Source organism: Larimichthys crocea, unplaced genomic scaffold (assembly GCF_000972845.2).
Source record: "Larimichthys crocea isolate SSNF unplaced genomic scaffold, L_crocea_2.0 scaffold83, whole genome shotgun sequence".
NCBI classification, from domain to species: Eukaryota; Metazoa; Chordata; class Actinopteri; family Sciaenidae; genus Larimichthys; species Larimichthys crocea.
The window spans coordinates 1580945-1604087 of record NW_020860930.1 but is presented as its reverse complement, the minus strand read 5'-3'; the positions used below and the strand labels follow the sequence as shown (position 1 = coordinate 1604087).

Here is a 23143-nt window from a genome sequence, read left to right as displayed (position 1 = left end):
GTTTCAGACCTTCTGATCCCGTAACCCCCATAACGCAAGGCCTGTTTGCCTTTGCGATTATTCAAAAAATTAACACTTCCTGTGTTTGTGCTTTATTTATTTACTCTGCCTGGTTGCAACAGTTTCGGATCTATTCGTCCTTCATCAGGCGAGACAGAGTACATGTTTCCTCTATTTCGGTTTATTCCTTTTTTCCTTTTTTCAGGCTCTCAGGTAAGTATGTCTTTGCTTTTTTCCTTTTTTCAGGTTTCAGGTGAGTATATTCCTTTCTTTAGGCTTTTTTCCTTTTTTCAGGCTTCAGGTAAGTGTATATGGTTTCTTTTAAATGGGCACCCCCCTCTTTTTCTTCCTTCTCTTCATTTAAGTTTCTTTTATGGGCACCCCCCTCTTTTTCTTCCTTCCATGTTTTAGGGTTAGGGTTAGGGTCAGAGGTCAGGGGTTAGGGCTAGGCTTTCACACCGACAGCCTCAGGAGGAGACACAGACGGCGCTGGCAGGTTAGGTGTGAGTGGTGTAGAGAAAGGCCGGCGACAGCCGGCCTTTATATGCACTGGCCAGACTGTGCTCTGCCCTCGGAGCATCAGCGTGTCACCGACCCTCCCCCGTGGTTTCAGACCTTCTGATCCCGTTAGGGTTAGGGGTAGGGGGTAGGGTTCGTTAGGGGAACTATCTCAATGACTCCCCCCTTGCGGTCCGACGACGCACAAGGTTTGGGTGTAGGGAGCCAAGGGCAAGGCACTGGCCGACGCATGTCACTCAGGCAATCACCCCCCGTTTGCACCCTGGGTCGGCTAGGGAGGGCCCCAGGACTGTCACACCAAGACCAGGCAGAGCGCCCCAGGAGCAGGTAAGATAAGGTCGAGAAGAGGGGACAGGGTGTTCAGTAAAGGGAGTGTGTCTACCTACAAAAACCAATACCGCGCCAGCTCGGCAAACCCCGCTGTACATTTAAAACTCATTTCATACTTGATTTTGCATTTAAGGATGTTTTTTGGTTTATGGAATATCTTTTAAGTCATTTATGTGGGTAAAAAAAGATTATAAATACTCAAAATGTATAAAAACAATTGTTTATAGTTAAAATGGTTTAATGTAGTAAATTTCATGAGTATCTGTATGTCTAAGAACAAGTTTCATTATTTAAAAATAAGTCTGATTTATTATATATGTTTTAAGTTGAATATATGTGTGTAAATAGTCAAAAAAGGTTAAATATAGAGTTTAAATAGAGAGTTTATACGTACCGGGTATTTACCGGAGACGCAACGTTAAAAAACCGGGGAGCTCATTTCTCCTTCGGTCCTCGTCCTGATAACACCTCTCGCTCACCTAGAGGTTTTCTAAGGACAGGTTTTCAGTGTGTGTTTTTTGCCTGTAGAGGTTTTCTAAGGACAGGTTTTCGGTGTGTTTTTTTTGCCTGAAGAAGACCGAAACAGGTCGAAACGTCGCTTGTTTGATTTTATATATTTTTTACACACCCTTCCTTTGTTATTTAAATAAATATAATTTTTTTAAAAAAGAACTTAAAAGTGTATATTTTTTTATTATTTTACCCTTCCGCAATTTTGGGAAGCGCCTTTTTTTCTAGTTTGAAAAAAAGACATCAAAAATGGATCACGGCTGGACCGAGGTGCGCTATGGACGAAGACGTCAGCGGGCCCGGCCGCCGCAATGGGACCGGGCTTACGGGAGGTCCGTCGGGTGGACGGACCGTGCACCCTCCATCCCCCGTCGGAGATGGGAGACAGTCCCCTACCCTAATCGGCCAGTGCCTCCCCCAAGGGCCCCCCAGTATGCCGGTCCCCGATATCGCTCGTACGCGGATGTTGTTCGCCAAGGATGGCCTCAACCAGCCCGGAGATGGTTCTCTCCACGGGACGGAGGAACAGAGGTCAGGCGACAGGCAGCGGATCCCCAGTTTGGGAAGCTGACCAGGAAACTTCACGCAGTCATCAAGACAGTCCACCACCTGCAAAATGTTGCCTTAAAGCCAGGCAAGGCTGAGCCACGTATGATCGCCAGGATGGTGGAGGTGCTGTCAGATATGATTAAGCCAGCTGCTCCCACCCGGAGGACAGCGGATCTGATAGTTGGTAACGCTAAAAACTGGGGGTACAACACCTACCTGATTTTGATGGAGCACTACGAGACGTGCTTGGAGGAGCTGCTGGAGGAACTTACTGGGATCCTCACCCCAGACTGGAAGTCAGCCTTTGAGGTTGCGGTCCGATGGGCCAGACGTAACCTGACACGCATCACGCAGGATGCAATTGATCATGCAGAGGCCTTGGTCACAGCCAAGCAAACGGATGCGGGCTCGACAACACAGGCACAGGTCCCCCGACAGACGAGACCCAGGTCCAGAGCCAAGGTACGCAGGCACCTGTAATGAAGACTGCAGCATCCACCACACCTGATCAAGCCGATCAGCAAATTGACCAGCAGTCTGACTGGCACTTACCTCCACTGGAAATCCAAGGATCTCCACGAGACAGCAGAGGGTCGCAGAGGGGGACCAGAGGCAGGATTTTGACCAAGGACAGCCTTCTTCAGGAGGAGTCGGAACGGCCAGAGGAATGTCGTGTTGTGGAGGACCACATTCATACCCCCACACACTCTGAGCTGGAGGCTCTCTTTGACGAGCTACAGGCCGAGGAAGAGATGGAGGCTGCAGTTTCGAGCCCTCAAACCCAGAGGAAGGTCAGGGCCGAGGTCCATCGGGACCCACTGCCAAATATGGATGAGGACGAGTTTGTGGATTCACCTGATCGCTTCATCCAGCCAGAGCCACAAAGATATGGGGTGAACAGACATCCGACCACCCAGAAAAAGTTGACGGATTGGAGGTTACAGGTGCATAGGAAGTGGTTGATTATAGGGGATTCAAATGTTTCGAGCCTGCCAGAGCATTTTAACAAGGATGTGCAGATGGACAGCTTTCCAGGAGCCCACTTCCGCCATGCTCAAGCGCTTATGGAGAAGACAGCTGCACCTCAAGACCTGGTTGTGGAGAAAATTATTCTCTCATTTGGGATTAACGGCAGGGAAAACAAATGCAAGGAAACCACAGTGAAGAACCTGCAAGGAGCAATCAGGTCGGCTAAGAGAAAGTTCCCCTACGCAGATGTTTGGGTTCCGATGGTGAACTATTCTCCAGTTCTCCCGAAAGATGATCTCCCTGGACATGTTAAATGACCACCTGGAGAAGAACATGGCCCACATCCCTATTTTGCCGGAGAGGAGCTTCCAGACGGTCAGTGATGACATACATTGGACAGAGGCAACGGGGAGAGCTATGTTCATTCACTGGATGAAGCATTTAAACATCGAGTCCCCGTGAGTCTGACACAGGTGGGGGTTAAGGGACCTCAGTCCTTTAATGGTCAAGATGTGGTAGTTTTATCAAAAAATTTCACACTCTCTGAACCACAACACACCCTCCTGAGCAAAGGTTTGTCATTTGTTGCAACCCGGGTAATAGGCAGGTATCAGAAGGATCAGTTACAGTGGGATATACAAAATTATCATAGGAGAATCAAATTGGCCAGTTATTATCGGGGTACAAACAATAAACAAATTTTGCCCTTTACTGCATCATCAAATTGGACACCACCAGTAGATAAATTGCTGCCAGAAATTGGGAAATTGATTGATGAGGATTTAAAATGTTTTGAGACATTACAAACCATTTCTTGAAAAAGACAATATTTCTAAACAGGAAGCTACAGCATTAAGGGAACTACAAAAGCTCAGACACATCGTGATTAAACCAGCTGACAAAGGGTCAGCGGTGGTGATCTTAAGCAGAGAGCAATATATTTTAGAGGTAGAGCGGCAGTTAAATGATGGGGTTTATTATAAAAAATTGGAAAAGCCTATTCATCTGGATACAGTTCCTATGATAACTGGTATTTTGGAATCCTTAAAGAAGAAATTTATAAATGCAAGACAAAAACGGTATTTGATGGGGGATTTACAGCCGAAGGAAAGGATGTTTTATATACTACCCAAGATCCACAAAAATGGACGATCCCTTTTGAGGTCCCTCCAGGGAGGCAGATTGTCTCAGACTGTGGAAGTGAGACCTATTTCACAGCAGAGTTTTTGGATTATTATTTGAATCCCTTGTCTATTAAGCACCCAGCGTATGTAAAAGACACTTACCATTTTGTTGAAATTGTACAGGGTTTAAGAATCCCGTCCAATTTTTATTTTTTTTCTATGGATGTGGACAATTTATATATAAACATTCCCATCCAGGCTGGCATAACTTGTGTTAAGGACGTTTTTGATCAGTACCCGGACCCAAAAAGGCCAGATGCAGAGCTTTTACAGTTATTAGAAATTAATTTGACCAGGAACGATTTTATGTTTAATGAAAATTTTTATTTACAAATCAAAGGAACGGCCATGGGCAAAAAGTTTGCCCCAGCCTATGCGAATATCTTTATGGCCAATTGGGAAAGGGAAGTTTTTTTGAAATGTAAAAAGCAGCCAGTGTGTTACTTAAGGTATCTTGATGATATTTGGGGCATTTGGATGGGATCGAGGCAGGAATTGGATGAATTTGTGTCTAATCTATTAAACTGAAAACAGAAATTAGTGCACAGTCAATTGATTTTTTGGATGTGACAGTTTTTAAAGGGACCAGATTTTTTAACAAATTTTAAATTGGAGACCAAAGTGTACTTTAACAATATACTTACCTGGTGGGTAACCCGATCCCGAGGCCCAGACTTTTTTTATCTCCTTCCCAAGATCCACAAGGAGCCCTCAAAGTGGAGTGTTCCTTTTGAGATTCCGCCTGGGAGGCTCATAGTGTCGGACTGTGACAGCGAGACATATTATACAGCCCAATTTATTGATCACTACATTAATCCCTTATCCAACAAACATGTTGGATACCTTAAAGACACCTATCATTTTGTCGACAGTCAAAAAACTTAATGTCCCCTCAGATTGCATTCTGTTTACATTAGATATAGACAGTCTGTATATTAATATTGACATAGACAAAGGCATTCAAGCTATAAAAAACATTTAATATCCACATAACAGGCCAGACAAAGAAATTTTACAGTTATTAGAAATTATTCTCAGAAGAAATGATTTTGAATTCGACAGTAATTTCTATCTACAAATTAAAGGCACTGCCATGGGAAAGAAATTCGCATCGGCATACGCAAACATTTTTATGGCGGAGTGGGAGACATCTGCCCTGGCATCCTGCAAACAGAAACCCACACATTATTATAGGTATTTGGATGACATTTGGGGGGGTCTGGCCCCATTCTATGGAGGAATTTGAACAGTTTTTACTTACCTTGAATAATCATAACCCGTCCATCAAGCTGAAATCCACCACCAGCACCACGTCAGTCGACTTCCTGGATACCACCACCTACAAGGGGACAAATTTTCAACAAAAACAAATTAGACATCAAAGTTTTTTTTAAAGAAATAGACACCCATGCTCTGCTCCATAAAACCAGCCACCATCCGAAACATACCTACAAAGGATTATTAAAATCACAATTATTACGATTCCATAGGATTTGCACTCACAAGAGCGATTTCATGATGGCCACGAAAACACTCTTCAGAGCGTTAGCCACCAGGGGCTACGCGCGCTCCTTTAGAAGGGAGGCCCTCAAAACCTTCCTGGAGCCACGGCTGACAGACGGGGGAGCTCCTCCCTTTCGTCACCATGTATTCCAGACCTGCAATACAATTAATCAGTAAAAAAAGACAATTTTAATAACAAAATTACTAATTTGGAACACCTGAAAAAATACAAAATTATAGCAGCTTTTAGAAAAAATAAAAATCTCCAAGACCACCTGGTCAAAGCTAAAATCAAACCACTGACCAGCTCTAAGCCCAGGGGCAATTTTTTAAACACCTTACCTGGATACACAGTCATGTAAACAAAACAGTCTTTAAGACTATGACCCGGGGAAATCCCCATTCTAAAGACTGTTTACCTGATTGAGTGTCAGACCTGCGGACTGCAATACGTCGGGTAGACCAAAAACACGCTCCTCCAGCGCTTCACCCAACACAGATATAACATCCGTATGCGGAGAGAGACACACACCCCTTGTCAGCCATTTTGTCTCCCATGGATGGTCGTCTGTTCGAGCCACAGTCCTCCAGAGGGATCCAGACTGGAAGAATGCACAGAGAGTCAGAGCTGAGAGGGAATGGATCACAAAATTGGGCACAATATTTCCTGAAGGTCTCAATCTAAAATAGGACTCACCTGAACCAGAACAGGATGGCCCGTGCATAGAGACTCGGCACCTCACCCACTCTCCATGTCCTAACCTTAATTACTTACCTGTTTCTGACTACTTACGGTTTCCCTAACCCTAACTCAACCCTAACGGATACGTAACCTTTTTTTCTTCATTTCATTTACAATCTTTTTACTGTTTCTAGCCACTCTTTTAAAAAAAAAAAAAAAACTAGGTTTAAAAATAATTTCACACATTAAAAATAATGTCAAGAGTATTTTTAAGAATTTTGACATGTTGAAATATAATTTTATTACCAATTTGATATATTTAAGTTCCGTGTGTTAAAAAAGTTGCAAAATGATTGTATAATGTGTAAAAACATAATTTTGTCATTTTTTTCATTTTTTAAAGTTAATTTTATGTAAAACCCTATTGTAAATAGTACCGGGAACTTACCGGAGAGTTACTGGACACGAAAAAGGGGCGGAGCCGGGTCACTGTATATAAGGAGAGGAGGAGAGCAGCAGCTCACTCTTGCTTGGACTCTGGAAGAGGATACGGGAAAAGGTTTTTTCATAATGGATGGCAGATGGACACTAGTCCAATACGGCAGGTGTCGCCGCCATAACCAGCCACCTTCTCAGGACTGGGGATACGGGAGGCCCACCGGGTGGAGGGCCCGTGCACCCTCCCTCCTGCACCAGAGGGAGTATTCCCCCCATCCTAACCCTAACTGTGCCTAAACATAACTATCACCATACTTACCTTTCTTAACCCTAACCCTGTCATTCTAACCTATACTTACCTGTTACCCTAACTTTAACCCTTTATACTTACCTTTTTCAAACCCTAACGGATTCGTAATCTCTATTTCTTATTTTTACTGTATTTTCAATTCTATACTTACCTTTTACACTCATCTCTTGGCTTGAAAAATAAGGTAAAAAATATTTTATACATTTAAAAACACTTATTATTTTTGATGCATTTAAAAATAATTGTATTATTTATTTCATATATTTAGGTTAAGTTGTATGTAAATAGTTCATATAGAGACATTTGTACATTTAAAATATATTTTATTATGGTTGTAATGTCTATGAATGTAAAAACAGTTTGGTTATTTATTTAATTTGTTGTCAGTTAATTTAATGCAAAACTGCATTGTACATAGTTAAAATGTGTGTACCGGACAAGAGCATTGTTAGCCATTGTTAGAGAAGTGCGCAGGCCTGAAGAAGACCTCTACAGGTCAAAACGTTGCTGGAGCACACTTTTTATTTTGTACAGCTGTTAATTTTGATTTTGTTATAAAAATAAAAACTATATATTTTAAATTTAAGAAGCCTGAGTTTAGTTTTTATTAGATTAGAAATTAAAAATGTATTTGATCCACTGTCAGACCTGCGGGCTCCATATGTCGGGGACACCAAAAACACGCTCCTCCAGCGCTTCACACAACACAGATATAACATCCGTACGCGGAGAGAGACACACACACCCCTTGTCAGCCATTTTGTTTCCCATGGATGGTTGTCTGTCCGAGCCACAGTCCCCGCGCACCCTCCCTCCCGTACTGAAGGGAGTACTCCCCATACCCTAAGCCTCCAGTGGCCGCTGAGGGGACCGGCACCAGGCACACTTTGGATTTGGATGTTCAAAGGCCCTGCAACCTGCAACGTATGTGATGCTATTTAAAAAATATATAAAAAACCCACCACTACAAACCACCACCAAACGACTCCAAATGACCTGAAACGTGCTCCTAGAACTGTTCTTGGTGAAATATTTGGGCATCCACACGTGACATTTTCACTTGGGTGAAACGGGCTTGTGTTGGACCCAAATGCAGCACAACAGCAAGGGATACTTAGTAAAGTTCCTTATTGAGAAACTCACAGCAGGCGATATGGCAGGTGAGAGAGAGGGAATAAGTCCTGAGTTCAATCGGAGAGTCTGTGGCAACAAACTGGAGCAGGGGGACAGACTGCCCGGGGAAACCTCCAAACAGCCAGGGAAACAGGCAGACAGACACCAGAAACACTGAGGCAGAACTCGTGGTCGGGGACGGAAAGCTGAGGTGATTACCGGGGCAGAGACAGACGAGCAGGTCAAACGGACAAAAGTGCTGGAAAGACTTGCATGACGCGAAGAACAATCTGGCAAAGAGTGTCTGGAGATTAGTGCTTAAATACAGGGTTGATTACTGATGAGGAGCAGGTGTGGGAGGCGGGAGAAACCATGGTGACTGATGAGGAGGCGGGGCTGACAGGTGAGTGGAAAGTTACTGGGTGCAGGTAAGAGGGAAAAGCAAGCAGGGGACCGGAGTGGATTGTGACATTGGGACTATCCCATACACTTATAATGGGGATTGTGTTTTTTACTGAATATCTCAGAGACCGATGGTTATAGCTGCCGGGCACGGGACGGAAAGAGCACCCCTGAAAACGAGGGGGGGGGGTTTAACCTCCTTCTGATTTAACCTCAGAAGGAGAGAAACAGACAGACAGGCTTTACCTAATGGCAGACCTTCTGGCTGTTTGTTCCAGTTTCCCAGAATCCTCTGGTCCTCATGTTCTGTCACAACTCACCAAGGAGCCCAAATTGAGGCAACAACTGTCAAAAGAAAAAGTTTAGTTGTGATACGGGAGGTGTGCGGAAGGAGAGGTGCTGGTCTAAGGGGATGATGGGCTGGAGAGTGGGTGCAGGGGGGGAAATAGCTGCAGGAGGGCTTCAGGAGATGGCTGGCCTGGCAGGCGGGCTGGCAGGAAGGCAGACACGCAGGCAAGCAGGACAGGAACTGAACAAAAGAAAACCGGTTTAAATTACAAACCAACTAGCAACAGCATAGTACTGGTTCAAAGGCTGAGATTGGCTAGAACTCCTCTTGTGACAAACCATGTGTACAGAGTGCAAGCGGGAGGGGAAGGTAACATAGACATACAAACAGGTAGAGAGACAGTGACAGAACAGAAACAGACAGTACAGATAAACACAACACAAAAACTGTCATGGCGCTGGCCTCACGACATGCTCGTCCATCACATGTCTGACTTTTTCAGGTAGAACTGGTGGTTTCCAGGATTCATGAACATAAAACTCACAAGATGGAGGTGAGCATCCCATCGGTCCGGATCTTCAGGACACATCTGCTCCATCTCCACAGGCAGGACTGTCAACACCACAGACCAGCTCATCATTACTGCCCCAGATGGAAAGTGTGGCTCTCCACCAGTGAGCTATTTTCCCTTAAGCTGCAGTCAGTGATCTTATTTTGAAAGGTTCCAGTGGTAGACCAAATATTTGTTCTCTGAACTGGACTTTTTTTCTATTCATTTCATGTTGACATCAATTTTCTCAGCTATGGTGGATTTCTTTATGAATGTACAACCTCAAAAGGATTAATATTTTTTTTACATAAATGCAATGTAAAATGTGGTAAATATTCTGATGTCTGTTGCTCATTTGAATTAATAAAGTCAGTGTTACAGTTTGACAATAATTTATTCATAATCTGAAGTCATTCCACTTTCCATTCCATTTCAGTACAAAAAAATATTTATTTTACATAAATTGTGTGCTATTACCAGATTTCTCCTGAGCCATCAAAACATTTTTATTCATGGACTCCAGATTTTAAGATGGATACATCAATAATCTGAAATTGATCTTCTATAATGAACAATCTTTAACTGATAATCTGTAAACAGTCATTTGTAATCTGTAATTTGAATTCAATCATTTGTAATCACGAGATCTCGCGACACTTGGTAGTCGCACCTGAGTGCATCACAAACGGATTATGTGCGAGTTGGCGGACGGCGGAGTACGCAGCCGTTCCGCATGCTGTGTATTTTCGGGGTCAGACTACATATAGAATTGTCACATCCATTCCTCTGCTGCTCTACCAGTAATTTTCCACTCTCCTCCCCTCTGCTCCACTCTCCCTGCCGGCCACTCCCACCTCATCAGCCAACTGTGTTCACCTGTGCACTCAGGTGCTCTTCATCAGTATCAAGCCTGTATTTAAGCCTCTCTGGTTCACAGACTCATTGCCAGATTGTTTTTGGCCTTCATGCAAGACTCTCCAACATTTTCCTTTGGACTGATCTCCCATTGCCGACCCTGTCTGCCTTGGACTAACCTGCCCCGTCGGTCTCCCAGTAAACTATTCTGCCTTTTGTCCCGGACCACGATCTGTGTTTTTTCCCTTACTGGTGTTTGTCTGCTGGTGTGGCGTTCTGCTGGATTACATCTACTTGCTGGACTTGTACAAGAGGTTAGACTTCTCAAGAGACTCTGTGATTTAGCCTGTTTTTGGACTGCACATCTATTGCCTGTTTGCTGTAAACACCATTCAAGAAAAGATTAAAGACTCTTTGTTAAACGATCCTGTGGTTTTGGTTACTGCAATTGGGTCCTTACACACCCGTTACAAGAATAGATATTTATCATTGACTCAATCAACGATGTTCAGCTGTAATCACAACACACAATGAGAATATCCTATGTAGTGACTGCGTGCTCAATTTTAATTCTGAACTGTAAAATTTCTTTTTATGACTGTACTTGTTTTTTTTTTTTTTTTAATCTGTATATATCTGTATCCCTTTTTAACATAGTAGCATGATGAACCTGAGAAGTCAGAGCAAAGAACAACAGGAGATGGCATAAGAGAGGACCAAAAGAACCCATGGTGGCAAGAGCAAATGACAGTCTGTATATGTCTTTGTTTTTTTTTTTGTTTTTTTTTTTTTTTTCTGTCAACCTTGTCCATTATGTACTTTTTAGGCACTCATCTACACTGAGCCACCCAGTAAATCAAAGCAACATCAACAATAATCTGACTGTGGAGGGATCATGTTGTATCAGATGCAGGTGAGAGGTGTGGAGATGGCTCAGAAGAGCAGTGCCAAGCGAGCTGATTGGCACAGCTGCATCCAGTTGTCTAATCACTCTCCCCTTTAACACAGTAGCGTGGTGGACCTGGGAGGACAGGCTGGAGGAATTAGGATGACATGAAGAGACGGCAGCAAAGCTTGGCAGACGCGTTGAGTCTCATGAATATTGTGTGTCATGTAAATCACAAAATAAGTGATTTGCAAATGGCTGCCTGATTTGTACTGAGGGAACCCACGGTGGCAACAGTCCTGCCACACTGACATTTTGCATCAGTTTGTTTGGTGCAGTAACTATGTCATGCCATCACAAGTGACTTTTTTTTTTTTTTACAATGGGTTGTTTATGCTGCTCAACTGAATTTATAAACGGGAATTACATAATACATTTTGATTCTACAAGACTCCAACCCTCATCTGAACTGTGCCCTGAGCCCTCCAAGCCCACCTTTAAACTTGTTTATCTACACTGTTGCCCACAGAGTTGAGAGAATTTTGTTTTCAGACACATTTGCTGCTGCACTATAATTTCCCAGCTTGGGATAAATAAAGTCTATCTATCTACGTTTGTCTTTTTATTTATACACATCAGGTGACTGGTATAGTTGTCACTGAGATATGTTTGGAAGAGATTGATCAATAATGTTTAAAGAATAAATCACATTGTCACAATCATTTTATGAGAAGAATTCAAAATATTTTATTCCAGCGGTGTCTGACATATACGGTGTCTGACACATCAAAGGAATAGTAATTTAAGTTGGTCTCGTGTGTTATTTATTACTTATCTTACACTGAAGCTACAAACAACCCATTTGTTTTGTTTTTTTGTTACTGATCATTTCAGCAGACACATGTGCAACTAACACAAACGTGCGCGTGCATTAAACGGGAGGTGGCTCTTTGATCTGAAAGCGGCTCCATTTACTGGAGCTTTAATCGGTTTGTACCGGAGACAGATAAGTAGACAGGCACACAGACAGGTAGACAGACTCACAGGTACACAGACAGACAGATTCCGTGACCGCAACGCGGCTTTGCTGCACGCGGACCGCCGCCTTGGTGACACGCGCATCTGTCTGTTGGTATTTTAACGTCACTGTTGCTCGTCGTGCTCCCGCTGTGTTTATAGTTTCACTTGGGGTGGGAGGATGATTTGCGGACCTCAGTGAAGACCTCCGAGTTACAGCTGGAAGAGCAAGTCGACGTTCAAGACGTGACCGGACCAGAGGGAGTGGACGGTCTGAGGAGCCGTTTACCGGACAGAAGCTGGAGAAGCTCCGCAGGTTGGTACGTGACACATACCGGCATTTAACCCGTTAATTAACCCGTTATGAGCCGCGATATTCCGCTGAGCTGCAGACGCTGAATCCGCAGCAGGACTGGGACTCACAGCTAGACTATAAAAGTAATCTGGGTATTTCAACATGTTCTGAATTCATTTCTATCATTCGCCATGTTTTTATGTTCTGTTTATTGATTAATTATCCATCAATGGATCAAACATCAGTATTTGTATTATCACCACGTACCCGGAGACTGGAGTGTGCAGCTGGCTTCAAACCAGACACTCAACCGGTGGACCACAGCAACCCTGACAGTTTAAATGTTTGACGTCATAATGATAATGTGGTGGTTTTGTTCTGACAAGTTACTCACATATGTATTTATATTATTATTATTATTACAATTAATTATGTTATTTAAAGTTCTTAAGAACAGGTTCAGACTAATTACATTTGTTTCATGTGAATATTAAAAAGTTAAAATCAGACACATTAATAAGAATCAACAATATAACCAGTAATTAACCAAAAACATTAATTAAAGAGTAGAACCAGTTAGTGATTCTCCAGTGACAGACGTGACGTCATATGATGATGTACTGACATTAATTAACTATTATAATGCACTGATTTTAGTTTTATATTTTAGGTTTTATACTTTTAATTCAGTATTGATGAAGAACAAAGAATGTATATGGGTGAAGCACTGATGTAGTATTGATACTGTGCTTATATAGTATTGTTAGTCGATGTCACCAAGTGCTTGCTTATGGTGGAATTGATGTAGATAATTAATAATAATAATAATTATAATAATAATTATAAGATTACAGTCTAGACCTGTTCTGCATGGAAAGTGTCGTGAGATAACTGAGGTTATGATTTGGTGCTATATAAATAAAATTGAATTGAAAAATTACTGATAATACAAATGTAGTTAAATAATCTAATCTAATCTGAGTTATTACAGTATATACTGTCTGATGATTTCACTTTAGCTCCCTTTGTAAAAACTTTAATTGAATTTTAATTTGATCTGATTTGTTTTCATCTTTAACATTGATGTCCTATGCCAACCTCTGCAATGCATGATGGGAATTTTATCTAACAGGGGAAAAAAGTAAGAGTCTGATCAGTCGTATTGGTGGCCTGATTATTGTCTGTCAGGTGGCGATGTCATCATGATGCTGCCAGTCTCAAGGTTTAAAGGTCAGCCCGTTGGCTTGGTGACCACCACAAGACCCTGGTGGTCCATCAGCACCGACCCTGTCCCCCACTGGTTGTGGTTGACCAGCTGGTCGGCAGAAACGTACCAGACCACACCCCCTCCAGTCTTCTACCCACCAGCTGTGTGGATACCTGGACATACACACCTGACACAGGTAACACATGCACCTGATACAGGTAGGTGCTGTTACTTTAAGTCTGCTGCGGTTGTTTATTGACACACTGATCAGCGGATGAACGCACAGCAACAGAAAATGACCAAACAAAATGTTTATTTGAGAACAGGGATTTTGAAGGCAGGGGTGAGGCTAACAAGTAAACACAGGCTAACAGGTAAATGTGATAATGAAACTTTCATGAGGGCAAAATGAAAGTCTGTTAAATATTGGTGTTGTGTTAATTATCTCATACAGCAATTCTTTTATACATGCCACATAAAGTTTAACATCTTGTTTTCGGAAAGTTTCAACCATGAACGCTTGTTTGAAAGTTCCACAGCGACCAAAAAACATAAACATGAAAGTAAAAAACATGAATACACCTGTCTGTCTGTCTGTCTGTCTGTCTGTCTGTCTGTCTGTCTGGTTGTACTGGATCATTCCTGGTACTGATGGTTCTGTGGTCATGAGCAAAAAATGTTCTTTTTGTTCTTGTTTCAGTGGGAACGTCCAGCTGTTGAAGTCGTTCCTCTTTTCTCTCCATTCTACTGTTCTTCAAATCTTTATTCTCCTCATCCTCTTCCAAAGGTACAAACACATACAGACACATACACACATTAGGTTCATGCAAACAACATATGATGATGTTGTGCTCAAATGTTTGCAGCTAGCTGATACCTGGATCACACCAGATGAAGTGGGTGGGTTCCAGGGGATAGACAAACCCCTCCTCTTGACTAATCAGATGATTCAGAGGCCCAGACGACACGCCCCCCAGATTCGCATGCTGCTGTCTCCTCAGTTCTCAGGTGAGAGATCACCTGACCCAGATAGGTGGAGGCAGAGGCATCCCTTTGATTGTTTTTTGTCCAATCAGAACAAGGTTCCTCTGTTAGCCCCTCCTCTTTAATTATGAATCGGTCTTTGTGTGATTTGTTGTTCACGTTTGGTCACAGGTCACAGGTGTGACATTCTGAGTTATGGATATTCTGGTTGTGGTCCATTCAGGACCATGTTCTGTTCCCAGAAGGTTTTGGAGTGTACCTAATGAGACAGATGAATGTCAGCTGTTCATCCCATCAGCTGTAGACGGAAGTGGAGCTACTGAGCAGGTTCTGTTCTGTTCAATCCAGCGCAGAAAATTCTTGTTTACATGTAAATTTATTCTGAAAATAAAGTACTTCCTAGAAGCGACCAATCAGCTGCCTTTATTCTACTGCAGCTCAGCTGGAATCAAACCAGCAACTTTTGGAGGCCAAATATGTTCTGCAGTTGCTGCATTCTTGTCTGCCAGGTTGCCATGACAACAGTGCTCATTGGTGGGAGCTGATTGGTTCATTGCTCAGTCATGGTGAATGTGTTGTTTCTGCTGAGACACACAAACATGAAACTGCTGTCAAATTTAATCTCAACATGATTGGTCCATTTAAAATCATCTGGTGGAGCATTCTGGGAGATTGTGCTGCTTCAGATTTCAGACTTTAAACATGTTTCTGTTTAATGAATCAACCTGTCAAAACACGATGACCTAACAGGGATGACAGGGACAGAGCTTTACTGAAGAAAAACAAATGATTTTAATCTAAAAACATTAACATAGGAAGAATCAACGATCAGACAGTAATTACAAATTATTTTGTGTTCACATACATACATTTTAAATAAATCATCATGTTGTTCATAAGCATTGTCTGTAATGACTTCTGCAGCCTGTAGGTGGTGCTAACACCACCATATATGATAAGAGTCAATGTAAATGTTTGAACATGAACATTTTTTTTAACCTTGTGTGGATCAAACTCAGACATGTGCCTGTGTTGGTTCCATTCTAACAGAACCGGTTCTGGTCCGATTGTGAGACTCCTGGTTTCTTCACATTTTTTTCTTTCTATTACTTAAAACAGAAATTGAACAGAAGTTTGAGTTGTGTGTTTAGTCTCTAATATATTTGACTCATTTGTTTACTCTAATATATTTAAGTCGTGTGTTTACTCTGATATATTTGAGTCATGTGTTTTGTCTCTAATATATTTGAGTAATTTGTTTACTCTGATATATTTCAATATTTATCAACAATGTTCCTAATGCTGTTAACAACTGCCATATTAAATTATATTCTGAATCTATTATCCTTGATATCCTCTGTAATTCTAGTTAAATATCTGTTAAAGTGATTAAAATCTGTTTCTCCAGGTTGTTCTAGACGAGATGCAACAAAGATGCAATACACCGAACCAGAAGACCTCTCCTCCTCTTCATCCTCTTCCTCCTTAGCCTCCTCCTCCTCCTTGCTGCACCTCCTCTCTTTGTCTCAGTTCCAACTGATTCATCGTGCTCCTCCACCAACAGGTGAGTCTGGTTTAGTCAGTGACAGATCAGTGACAGTTAGGGTTCTATTGCTATAACAGGTAGTACTTTTAGTTCTGCATAAATAAAGTGTTCTGTATGGTTTTCTGGTTTACATATGATTCCTTCCTTTAATATGATAATTAATCCTCCAGTCCAATAAGTCTGAAGTGTGATCTGTGCTCATCCAATCTGAGAGAGGAGGTGGGACTGTTGTTTGTTGTAAGAACAGATGAAATCATGCAGGAATAGTCATGAAGTCAGGTTCTGGGTTACTGAAATCTGGTCTGACTGCAGCTTCACTCAGTTTATCAGAGTGACTTTTATTTTAGTTGGAAAGCAATAAAAGAGTTAAAATGTTTCAGTCATAACTGCAGAGGCTGCAGATAAACAAACACTCAGCTGGTGGTGTGCTGAATTTTAATGTGACACTGATTAAATCTGTCAGGAGAAGAAGAAGAAGATAACGATAAAATATGTAAAAGTTCAAATAAGAAACTGATGTTTCAGCTGGATTAATGAAAATAAATAAATACAGACAGATCAGAAAACTAATCTTGTTCTTAACCATTTTAAATAAAACAGGAAGTACAAATCACTAAAATTATTGTCATCCAGTAGGTGGAGATTACAGTGAACAGGCAGGTCTTACATCCCAGGGGGTGGGGCCACTCGTTTTGACCAGTCAACAATGCAGAAGGGCATGTTTACGACCAATCATCAGCCTGGACATAATACAGTCTACACCCACACAGGTACTTCAAATTTTATTCAAAAATTAGAGCGATGATCATGTCAAAGTATCTTCACTGTGATAGAACAGGTACGTGTGGTGACTCTGCAGTAAAAGATGTACAGTGACTCTGTAGTAGAAGACGTACAATAACACTGCTGTAGAAGACATACAGTGACTCTTCTGAAGAAGACATACATTGACTCTGCTGTAGAGGATGTACAGTGACTCTGAAATAGAACCCTGGGCGGCTGCAGCATGGACTGAGTCTTTGTACATGGGGCAGATGATCTACCAACTGAGCTAACCAACAATACATACATTGACTATTCTGAAGACGTTCATTGACTCTGCAGTAGAAGACATGCAATGACTCTGCAGTAGAAGATATGCAGTGACTCTGCAGCAGAGGACATACAGTGACTCTGCAGTAGATGTGCAGTGACTCTGCAGGAGAAAAAATACAGTGACTCAGTGGTAGAAGACATACAGTGCAATAGAAGACATACAGTGACTCTGCAGTAGAAGACATACAGTGCAATAGAAGACATACAGTGACTCAGTGGTAGAAGACATACAGTGCAGTAGAAGACATACAGTGACTCTGCAGTAGAAGACATACAGCGACTCTGCAGTAGAAGACATACAGTGACTCTGCAGTAGAAGACGTAAAGTGACTCTGCTGTAGAAGAAATGCAGTTCACCTCCTGGTGATTGTGTTTCATGTCTAATATGATGGAGACTTAAGCCTAGAGAACTTCTGTTATGAATTGGAAATTTCTAAATTAAGCCTGTGTCTGTTTGTGTGTATAATGGGGAATTAATGACATTCTTCTTCTTGTTTCATATATCAGCACGGTGTATTTGGACCTATCTCTCCTCAGCTCTACACTGACAGGTGGCCTGTCTTACCTGTTCAGGTGAGTCTGTCTCTTTGTCTGCCTGCCTGTCTGTCCATAAGTCTATTACCTTTCTCTTATCCGGGGTTAGGTCATAGTTGCAGCAAGTTTAGCAGGACGTATCATCCTCATGTATCCCAAGCAGGTTCCAGGCCAGATGGGTTATGTGGTCTCCATGGGTTCTGGGTCTGCCCAGAGGTCTCGTGCCAGTTGGGCTATTCCAGGGATATCACATTCTCAAATCAACTCAGCAGTCTTCTTTTGACATGAAGGAGCAGCAGGTCTACTCTGAGCTTCAGGGTGGCTGTGCCCAGACAACCTATGGAGGAAGCTCCTTTTCACAGCTTGTATTCATGATCTCATTATTTGGTCACTAACCAAAGCTGATTACCAGAGGTGAGGGTTGGAACCTAGATAAACTGAAAAAAAGAGAGCCAGCTTCTATCTCAAATCCCTCTGAACCACAACAATCAGTACAACATTTGCATTACTGATGCTGCTGCATATCCAACTCCATTTACCCTTCAATGTGAACAAGATCCAGATATACTTGAACTACTTCTCTTGGGGCAGCAACTCATAGCAAAGGCCCCAGTACCTCATACTCCCTCCATACAGGATTGCCTGCGGGAATCAGCCTTCTTCATGTCCAGAAAACACATATAGACTGGATTATCAAATACCCATGATTTCCACAGCACCCCTGCAAAGGTGAAGAGCTGGTCGACTATTTCACAGCAAGGACTGAATCCACATTCTTTCTCCTGAATCAAGGTTCTGAGGTTTAACAACTGGTCAGAGACCTCTTTTTCCAGCACTTTCCTGGATAGTCTGTGAGAGGCAGTATGATATCCTGATAATTGGAGCACATCCTACAGTACTTCCTTGAGGCAGTCCTTCTGCATGGCCTCCCTCAACTCCTCCCACATTCAGGTTTTTGGCACCACAAGTACCAAAGCTGCAGCTGTTGCTTTGACGAACCCCTGGGCCAACAAAGCCTGGAAGGCCTCCTTCTTCAGCTTGACGGCCATTTTTACCACTGGTGTCCACCATCAGGTTCTTAGGTTCCTGCCACAATAAACACCGATGACCTTCTGACCACAGCTCCTACAAGCTACCTCTCTCTGTCCTTATCATGTCTCTTCTCTTTCTTCAGGTGATGAAGGAAATTCATCCATCCATCTTCTCTTCACATTTTTCTTCCAGATTCACTTTGCTGACTGACTACAGACACAGTAAGACCTGTCTGTCTGCCTGTCTGTCTGTCTGTCTGTCTGTCTGTCTGTCTGTCTGTCTGTCTGTCTGTCTGTCTGTCTGCCTGTCTGTTTCTAAGCAGTTCAAATAAAGTTCTATTCTTTCTGTCTGTAAGACAAACAAGGGATGAATGGACGTAAACGTTCTTTGCTTCTGACAACAGAGAGAATGACAGACAACAAACAGGTGAGTTCTGACATCATCAGCTGATGAAAAGATAGCAGAACCCTGTGACCTCTGTGACCTTTGTGACACTGTGACCCCTTTGCCCTCTGAGACATCCTGGGATTTTAAACTTTATTTATGTAGCACATTGCAAAACAGAATTTACAAAGTGCTTTGATGGACTGGCACATACAGAAAGAGCCACACAAAAACAAAAATATTTAAGGTTATAGAACATGGAATAATCAGCATAAAAAAATCATTAACACAAAATAATAATAGTAATAAATGAATAATTCAGACCCATCAGGAAAGTTCTGTAATCCATCCATGATCCCATCAGCTGATTATTTATTGGTGATCAGTCTGTTTAACTGATGATGTGATTACTTTTGCTATGTGTGTTGCAGTGTGTTGGTGTGCCCACAGGAGTTGAAGACAAACAGAAAAACAAACATCCAGTCGCCTCTACTCCTGTCCCAGGGTCGCCATGGTAACTACTGCTCAGTTTGTTTATTGTTATGGATTATTATTGAACCTAAAGGTTCTGAAAGTCCAATCCAAGAGTGGTGACCTCAAGACTTCTAATGTGGTTCTGTTCCATCTGTTGGGACTGGAACCGTCACCCAGTTTACAGCTGAGAACCTCCCAGCCTAAGGTCCAGGTTCTTTGCTGGAAACCAGTGTATCAGGTTTTAGGTTACAAAACCTGAGGGTCTCTGCAAGTCTCTGAGTCCCTAATTGCCACCTGTGATGTCATCTGTGTGTGTTCAGGTGTGTGGTCTGGACCGGGGATGATCGGGTCTTCTTCTTCAATCCCACAATCCACTTGTCGGTCTGGGAGAGACCAGGAGACCTGATTGGTCGAGACATCAGTAGCATCATTGAGGACCCACCACACAAGAGGAAGAGGACGACACGCGCCAGTCTGTCACTTCACCTGTCTGTCATTTCACCTCTTTCACCTCACCTGTCTGTCACTTCACCTCACTCTCACCTCACCTGTCAGTGACTTTAAATGTACGTTACCCCACCTGTCTCTCACCTCACCTGCCTGTCACTTCACCTGTCTGTCACTTCACTTGTCTGTCACCTCACCTGTCTGTCACTTCACCTGTCTGTCACCTCACCTGTCTGTCACTTCACCTGCCTGTCACTTCACCTGTCTGCCTGTCTGTCTGTCTCTACTGACAGAAACAAGCTCCAGCTGTAAATCAATTGGTCACCATGATGATGACAAAGATGACGATCATGAACATGACTCCAAAAGGAACAGGTGAGTCTGAGAGAGCCGATCAGAGAGCAGAACCAAGATGATGTCAGAGTTTGTTGTTTTGTTACATTATGAAAATCGACCTGCTGATGTCGACTTGAACATTTTATCAGGTGTTCCATAAAATAACACACCTGTCTTGTCTGTCTGACTGTCTCTCTCTAGAATGGAAGAACCAATGTCACTTGTCCCTTGTCCAGGAGAGGTTAAGCTCCTCCCACTCAACATTCGTGTGGCTCATTTTAGGGAAATGATGCTCGAGAGAGGGGTAATACATAAAATATACTGTATAATAGCTAGATATGTCGACTTAACATTTATTTTTAAGTTAGTAGCTCTTTGTGACTCTTGTGACAGCTGATTGAGGATGTAATCCAAACATTTGAAAAAAAGTCAAAATGTGTTGAACAAAGATCGATGTAATCATTTACAAAAGTTTTTATCTCATGAAATATTAAGTCAAGATTAGTCAACATTTAGTCCTGCATTAACTAGGTACACACGTCTGTATTAACACATCTGTATTAACAAAGTACACATGTCAATTAACAAGGTACACACCTGTATTTACGAGGTACACACCTGCATTAACAAGGCAGTCTATCAGCAACATAAAATCCTGAATATTCATATATTCAGAAATTTAGATGTATTACTTTATTAAAGTAAGTGTTTTATATTTTTAGGATGTGACAGTCTGGAGATGGCGGAGTAATATTTTTAGTTGAGTCAGGTGTGATGTCATGCTGATTTCAGCACATTCTAAATGTCTAATTGACCAATCAGATTGCTTGGTCAACTAAGTGTTGTATAATAAACTTTAGACAAGACACACCTGTCCATTAAACCATTCAGGTGACAACCTCAAACCGTCATTCAACGTTCGTTCAACATTTAAACCTCATGAAGCTGACTGAGAGAATGAGGAATCTAAGATATAAAATAGTTTTCTGACTTCAAAATGTGGTCATCAGGTAAAAACACCTGTTGAGTATTTCAAACCTCAGCACATCACATCTGTATCACGAACGGTCTGCTGCTTTGACTACTGGCACTTCCTGTTCACACTGTAACCATGGAAACAGACACTAATCAGCCAGCTTTGCCTGTGCAAATCAAATCAAATCAAATCAATTTTATTTGTATAGCCCAAAGTCACAAAGTACATTTGCCTCAGAGGGCTTTACAATCTGTACAGGGAGTGACACCCTCTGTCCTTAGACCCTCGGTTCGAGTGAGGAAAAACTTGCCCACAAAAACCCTTTTAACAGGGAAAAAATGTGGAAGAAACCTCAGGAAGAGCCACAGAGGAGGGATCCCTCTCCCAGGACGGACAGACGTGCAATGGATGCCACGTGTACAGAACAAATTAACACAAACATATTGTACAATTACAATAACTGACAAAATGACAATGAATTACAATGACTGATAAAATGATTACAGTAACAGATATGGTAGCAATAATGACAGTAGTAATATGTGTAGTGGACGTCGTGCAGGACCACAGCAGCAGCCATGATCCACGAGAACCTGCTGGACGAGAGAGCACAGAAACACCCTTGGAAGTTTGGTTAGTAACATGCATTAACGAGACATGTATGTCCACAGATGGTAAGAGGGAGAGAGAGAGAGAGAGAGAGAAAGCGAGAGAGAGAGAGTTTTCAGTAAGGGAGATGTGACTGCATCTACAACCAATACCGTGCCTGGCTAGGCATAACCCTGGGGGGAGGGGGAGTCCCCCGGCAGTCTAATCCTATGGCATCATAACTAAGTGATGACCTGAGCCAGCACTAACTATAAGCTCTATCAAAGAGGAAAGTCTTAAGTCTACTCTTAAAAGTGATGACCGTGTCTGCCTCCCGAACCCAGAATGGTAGTTTGTTCCACAGAAGAAGAGCCTGATAGCTGAAAGCTCTGGCTACCAATCTACTTTTGGAGACTATAGGAACCACAAGGAACCCAGCATCCTGAGAGCGCAGTGTTCTAGAGGGGTAGTAAGGTACTATGAGCTCTTTTAGATATGATGGTGCCTGACCATGAAGAGCTTTGTAAGTAAGGAGAAGAATTTTAAATTCTATTCTAGATTTAATAGGTAGCCAATGCAAGGAAGCCAAAATGGGAGAGATGTGATCTCTGATCTTGGTTCCTGTCAGAACACGTGCAGCAGCATTCTGAATTAACTGCAAAGTCCTCAGAGACTTATTGGAGCAGCCTGAGTAACAAAGAGTTACAATAGTCCAGCCTAGAAGTAACAAATGCGTGGACTAGTTTTTCTGCATCCGCCTGAGAGACAATGCGTCTGATTTTAGCGATGTTACGTAAGTGGAAGAATGCAGTCCTCGAAATTTGTTTTATGTGGACGTTAAAGGACAAATCCTGATCAAAAACAACTCCAAGATTCTTTACAGTGGAGCTGGAGGCCAGGGTGATCCCATCTAAAGTAACTAAGTCTCTAGAAAGAGAGTTTCTGAGGTGTTTGGGTCCAATTACAAGAACTTCAGTTTTGTCTGAATTTAACATCAAAAAATTGTAGGTCATCCAACTTTTTATATCCTTAAGGCATGCTTGGAGTTTAGTTAACTGATTGGTTGCATCAGGCTTGATCGATAAATATAATTGGGTGTCGTCAGCATAACAATGAAAATTGATAGAGTGATTCCTAAT

At 42.3% G+C, this 23143-nt stretch overlaps 1 protein-coding gene and 2 long non-coding RNA genes across 6 annotated transcripts in view; 2 read left to right on the top strand and 1 right to left on the bottom strand.

Moving 5' to 3' along the window:
* Positions 1-5074: 5074 nt before the first annotated feature.
* LOC109138734 (uncharacterized) lies at positions 5075-6408 on the bottom strand. Its single transcript, XR_002042004.2, has 3 exons — positions 6097-6408; positions 5323-5400; positions 5075-5225 (listed from the first exon to the last, which is right to left on the bottom strand). It is a non-coding gene; the product is annotated as an uncharacterized LOC109138734 (long non-coding RNA).
* A 3869-nt stretch (positions 6409-10277) lies between these two features.
* LOC113745551 (uncharacterized) lies at positions 10278-11672 on the top strand. 2 transcript variants are annotated; one of them, XR_003462187.1, is made up of 4 exons: positions 10278-10517; positions 10861-10953; positions 11030-11116; positions 11212-11672. It is a non-coding gene; the product is annotated as an uncharacterized LOC113745551 (long non-coding RNA). The 2 variants fall into 2 exon arrangements; XR_003462188.1 differs by having other exon boundaries at positions 10280-10517; positions 10861-10934.
* A 120-nt stretch (positions 11673-11792) lies between these two features.
* The window catches only part of tcerg1l (transcription elongation regulator 1 like), a 14367-nt gene continuing 3016 nt past the window's right edge, over positions 11793-23143 (top strand). The window contains exons 1-13 of one of the 3 annotated variants that reach the window (XM_027277159.1): positions 11793-12422; positions 13590-13804; positions 14309-14395; positions 14475-14616; positions 16001-16156; positions 16775-16908; positions 17741-17806; positions 18942-19020; positions 19155-19225; positions 19615-19697; positions 19978-20129; positions 20398-20479; positions 20642-20744. In XM_027277159.1, coding sequence (XP_027132960.1) covers positions 13604-13804; positions 14309-14395; positions 14475-14616; positions 16001-16156; positions 16775-16908; positions 17741-17806; positions 18942-19020; positions 19155-19225; positions 19615-19697; positions 19978-20129; positions 20398-20479; positions 20642-20744 — 1356 coding nt within the window. In that variant the 5' untranslated portion in view covers positions 11793-12422; positions 13590-13603. Of the gene's footprint in view, positions 12427-13589; positions 13805-14308; positions 14396-14474; positions 14617-16000; positions 16157-16771; positions 16909-17740; positions 17807-18941; positions 19021-19154; positions 19226-19614; positions 19698-19977; positions 20130-20397; positions 20480-20641; positions 20745-23143 lie in introns of all 3 variants that reach the window. The other 2 variants (XM_027277157.1, XM_027277158.1) reach the window with 2 other exon arrangements.